Source organism: Penaeus vannamei, chromosome 8 (assembly GCF_042767895.1).
Source record: "Penaeus vannamei isolate JL-2024 chromosome 8, ASM4276789v1, whole genome shotgun sequence".
Lineage (NCBI taxonomy): Eukaryota > Metazoa > Arthropoda > Malacostraca > Decapoda > Penaeidae > Penaeus > Penaeus vannamei.
Window position 1 is genome coordinate 3147468 of NC_091556.1, and position 5479 is coordinate 3152946.

At 41.4% G+C, this 5479-nt stretch overlaps 1 protein-coding gene across 1 annotated transcript in view; it reads left to right on the plus strand.

The window, feature by feature from the left end:
- Window positions 1-5479, plus strand: part of LOC113826252 (uncharacterized) — a gene marked incomplete in the record, with an annotated part of 14648 nt that overhangs the window by 6469 nt on the left and 2700 nt on the right. The window contains 3 exon segments of the mRNA XM_070123958.1: window positions 1-19; window positions 1040-1240; window positions 2608-2742. The exon segment at window positions 1-19 is cut by the window's left edge and continues 202 nt beyond it. Coding sequence (XP_069980059.1) covers window positions 1-19; window positions 1040-1240; window positions 2608-2742 — 355 coding nt within the window.

The window sequence follows — 5479 nt, forward strand, 5'->3', positions numbered from 1 at the left end:
GGACATGTTTGGCGATGAGGTAGGTTTTTGTTTTTTGTTTTTTGTTTCTGTGTCTGTTTGTTTGCGTCTCTCTTTCTTTTTCTCACTCTTTGTCTGTCTCTTTCTCACTCTCTCTTTCTCTTTCGCTCTCTCTTTCTCTCTCTGCCTCTGTCTGTCTGCTTATCTATCAGTCTGTTGCTCGTCTGAGAAGCAGAAAAAAATCCTTAAAAGATATTTCTAAACTTTCTCTCTCTAGAAATTGACTTTTTTTCTTCTTTTTTATTGTTATTGTTTATCGAATGTTTTGTTTTACGACTGAACACATAATATATATTAAGGAATGATTAGACTGCAGATTACCACATTAATCATGCTATTGTTTATTCAATTTTATCCCATAATGTAATGTTTTTGATACAATACATACATACGAGTATATGTAAATATGACATAAAAGTCTTTGTTTTTTCCAAAGTGAAGTCAAACTTAATTTTGTGAACAAATACAGGTACCAGGTATTGGCCAGCTAAGACTAACTGTTAATTGTATGTCTTTTTATTATAGGATTTTTGCTGCGCTTGTGTGTGTGCGCTTGTGTGTGTGTGTGTGTGTGTGTGTGTGTGTGTGTGTGTGTGTGTGTGTGTGTGTGTGTGTGTGTGTGTGTGTGTGTGTGTGTGTGTGTGTTCTTGTGTGTGTGTGTGTGTGTGTGTGTGTGTGTGTGTGTGTCTGCGTGTGTGTGTGCGTGTTCGCGTGTGTGTGTGTCTCAGCGTGTGTATGTGTGTGTGTGTGTTCGTGTGTGTGTGTGTGTGTGTGTTTGCGTGCGCGCGCGTATGTGTGAATGTACGTGTGTGCATGCGTGCGTTCTTCTGTCTGTCTATTTGTACATGTATTTTTACGTATCTATATCAACGTTTCTGACTGCACACCAACACTCAACCACGCCGCTCCTCCCACTCCCCCCCCCCTCTCCTTCCCCCCACCCCCTCCCCCACCCCTTCCCTCTCCCCCTCCCTCTCCCTCCCCTTCCCTCTCCCTCCCCCCCCACCCTTTCCTTCTGCAGCTCGAATACCCTCGCCTGTTCCTCGAGGCAGGCGCGTACGACGGGGAATTCCTCTCCAACACGCTCAACCTCGAGTACGAGTACAAGTGGAGGGGGATCTTGGTGGAGGCTAACCCGACCTTCTTCGACCGCCTCCTCAAGAAGCATAGGAAGTCTTGGGCCCTGAACGCGTGTCTTAATACCAAGCCTTATCCGTCGCAGGTTTGTGTGTGGGCTGTATTTACTGTCTGTCTGTCTGTTTGCCTGTCTGTCTCTGCCTGTCTCTGTCTCTCTCTGTCTCTGCCTGTCTCTCCCTCTCTCTGTCTCTGTCTGTCTGTCTGTCTCTCTCTCTCTCTCTCACTTTCTCTCTCTCTCTCTCTCTCTCTCTCTCTCTCTCTCTCTCTCTCTCTCTCTCTCTCTCTCTCTCTCTCTCTCTCTCACTCTCTCTCTCTCTCTCTCTCTCTCTCTCTCTCTCTCTTCTCTCTCTTTCCCAGGTTTGTATGTGTGTTTTTTTCTTTTTCTTTTCTCTTTTGAATCATTTATTATTCACCTTTCTTTTGAAGACCTGCGTCATCCAGTTAAATTTTGTTTTTATTTATCGCTGTATATTGTGACAAAATTACTGCGTTCACGGAATTAAAGAAAAAAATGCCATAAACATTAATATACTTTCATTAGATATATATTATACTGTGCGTAGTAATAAATTGCTTTTGTAAATATAAAACATATATTTCAACACAAAACACATATATGTCTGTGTACTTACTCATATGTACACAAACATCTAAGCAGACTATGTTTTATTATAGATGCCGTGTCTGTGTACTTATACGTACACAGACATCTAAGCAGACTATATGTTATTATAGATGGCGTGTCTGTGTACTTATTCATATGTACACACACATCTAAGCAGACTATATGTTACTATAGATACGTCTGTTGCGTGTGTCTGTGTACTTACTCATATGTACACACGTATTACTTCACTAAATCTCAACCTGTGATTTTTCATCTGCACTCAAGCGTCATATGCACTTGGTCCTCCTGTAGTGCAAGATTTTCCTACTCTTTTCCTATTGTGTTAATGAGGAAAATGGTCAAGCAAAACGTGTTTACATTGTGAAGTGACTTGAAGTTCATATTAGAAATGATATGTTGGATTCTTCTGAAAGGTTTAAATGGATCTGATTGGTAGTAATAATGCTACTATCGTTACTACGCTTATGATAGTAACGATATTGATAATATAAGTGATTATATTAATAACAGTCAAGATAACGAGCTCTAATTGACAACAATAAAATCCAAAATAGCTCAAATGATAATGATAATGATAATCGTAGAGATAACGATAATAAATAATAATAAAAAAACAAAAAATAGAACACGACGCCATACAAATGATAACGATAATAAATAATAATAATAATAAAAACAAAACAAAATATAAAACACGACACCATACAAATAATTAAAAACAAAACAAAAACAATTAAAAACAAAACAAAATAAAATCACCCCCCCCCAAAAAAAAAAAAACAAACTAGATACCCATAACCAAGACCCTCCAACCACGCCCACAGGAAGCCTTCATGACGGGCGTCGAGAAGCCAACAGACGTAAACAACAACTTGAACGGAAAATACATGCCCGAGATAGAGCACCACATCAGTCTCGGGTCGTCGCGGCTCGCCCAGTTCGACGACAACGTGACGCAGGTTGGTGAGGGGAGAATGGGGGGGAAGGGGAGAATGGGGGATAAATGAGGTAAAAGGAGAGAGGGATAATGGGGGGGGGGGGAAAGGAAGAACGGGGGAATGAAAATAAAAGAGGTAAAGGAGAGAGGGAGAATGAGGGGGAAGGGAAGAATAGGGAATAAATGAGGTAAAAGAGAGAGGGATAATGGGGAATGAATGAGGTAAAAGAGAGAGGGAGAATAGGGGAAGGGGGGATGGAAGAATGGGGGATAAATGAGGTAAAAGGAGAGAGGGCGAATAGGGGAAGGGGGGAGGGAGGGACGAATGGGCAATGAAAGAGGTAAAGGAGAGAGGGAGAAAGGGGGGGAGGGGAAGGGGAGAATGGGGAATAAATGAGGTAAAAGAGGTAAAAGAGAGAGGGAGACTAGGGGAAGGGGGGAAGGGAAGAATAGGGGACAAATGAGGTAAAGGAGAGAGGGAGAAAGGGGGTGGGGGTGGGGGGAAGAATGGGGGAATTAAAGAGGTAAATGAGGTAAAAGAGAGAGGGATAATGAGGATGGGGGGGGGGGGAGGGAAGGGAAGAATGGGGGATAAATGAGGTAAAAGGAGAGAGGGGGAAAAGGGGGGAGGGGGAAGGGAGGAATAAAAATAAAAGAGGTAAAGGAGAGAGGGAGAATGAGGGGGAAGGGAAGAATAGGGAATAAATGAGGTAAAAGAGAGAGGGATAATGGGGAATGAATGAGGTAAAAGAGAGAGGGAGAATAGGGATGGGGGGAGGGGGGGAAGAATGGGGAATGAATGAGGTAAAAGAGAGAGGGGTAATGGGGGGAAGGGGGAATGGGGGAAAGGCAAGAATGGGGGAATGAAAGAGGTAAAAGAGAGGGATAATGGGGAATGAATGAGGTAAAAGGAGAGGGATAATGGGGGTGGGGGAAGGGGAAGAATGGGGAATAAATGAGGTAAAAGAGGTAAAAGAGAGAGGGATAATAGGGGGAAGAGACGAATGGGGAATGGAAGAAATAAAAAAAAGAGGGAGAAAGGGAGAAGGGATGAATGGGGAATAAATGAGATAAAAGGAGAGGGAGGAAGGGGGAAGGGAAGAATGGGGAATAAATGAGATAAAAGAGAGAGGGATAATGGGGGGAAAGGAAGAATGGAGAATAAATGAGGAAAAAGAGGGAGGGATAATGGGGGAAGGGAAGAATGGGAAATGGAAGAAATAAAAGGAGGGATAATGGGGGAAGGGAGCAGAAGAGAAAGAGAAATGAAAGAGAGCGAATGGAAATGAAAGAGGAGTAAGAGAGAGAGAGGGAGTAGAAAAAGAAAGAGAATGAAAGAGAAATAGACATGCCAGGGTCGTCGCAGAGGGAGAATGGGACAAAGAAAGGATAGAGAAAGGGGGATAAAAGAGAGGGAATGGAAGAAAATAACGAATAAAAGAGGGGGAATGGAAGAAAATAACGAATAAAAGAGGGGGAATGGAAGAAAATAACGAATAAAAGAGAGGGAATGGAAGAAAATGAGGAATAAAAGAGGGGGAATGGAAGAAAATGAGGAATAAAAGAGGGGGAATAGAAGAAAATATGGAATAAAAGAGGGGGAATAGAAGAAAATGAGGAATAAAAGAGGAGGAATGGAAGAAAATAACGAATAAAAGAGAGGGAATGGAAGAAGAAGAGAGATAAAGAAAACAGGAAAAGAGGTCATCACGAAGGGTGAGTGAAAGAAAATAGAGTAAACAGAGGAAAGAGAAAGGGGGGAATAGGAGAGAATGGAAGAGGAAGAGGAATAAGAAAAAGGGAATGGAAGAAGGAGAGGAAAGAAATGAGAAGGGATGGAAGGAGGAGAGGAAGAAAAAAGAGGAAATGTAAGAATGATGATAATGAAAGAGAGGGAATGGAATAATGGCAATAATAAAAGAAAGGGAATGGAAGAGATAGAAGAATAAAAAGGAGGAAATGTAAGAATAATAATAACGAAAGAGAGGGAATGGAAGAGATAGAAGAAATAGAGAGAATGGAAGAGATAGAAGAATACAAGAGAGAAAACGTAAGAATGATAATAATGAAAGAGAGAGAATGGAATAATGATAATAAAGAGAGGGAATGGAAGAAGAAGAAGAACAAAAAGGCGATAACATGGGAAAGAAAAGGACGGGAGTAAAGATGGGAAGAGTGGGAGAGAGAAGAAAGAAGAGAGGAAGAAAGAAAAAGAGATAAGAAGGGATGGATAGTGGAGAAGATGAGAGAAGAAGGGAAAACGGATGATAATGTGGGTGGATGAGGATGTGAAAAGGTGTGTGGATGTGGGTGGATACTCATTAAAAGATAATGTAAATGTGGAAAGATTGTCATGTAATAAAGTGTGTGGATGGATGAGGATATAATAGATATGCGGATGTGGGTGGATGCGAGTGGAGGGAGATGTGGATGCGGATACAAAGGAGATTGAGGGGGGGGGGTGGATATAAATGGAAGGAGAGATGTGGATGTGGATGTGGATATATAAATGGAAAGAGAGATGTGGATGTGGATATATAAATGGAAGGAGAGATGTGGATGTGGATATATAAATGGAAATGGAGATGTGGATGTGGATGTGGATATATAAAAGGAAGGAGAGATGTGGATGTGGATGTGGATATATAAATGGAAAGAGATGTGGATGTTGATATATAAATGGAAAGAGATGTGGATGTGGATATATAAATGGAAAGAGATGTGGATGTAGATATATAAATGGAAAGAGATGTGGATGT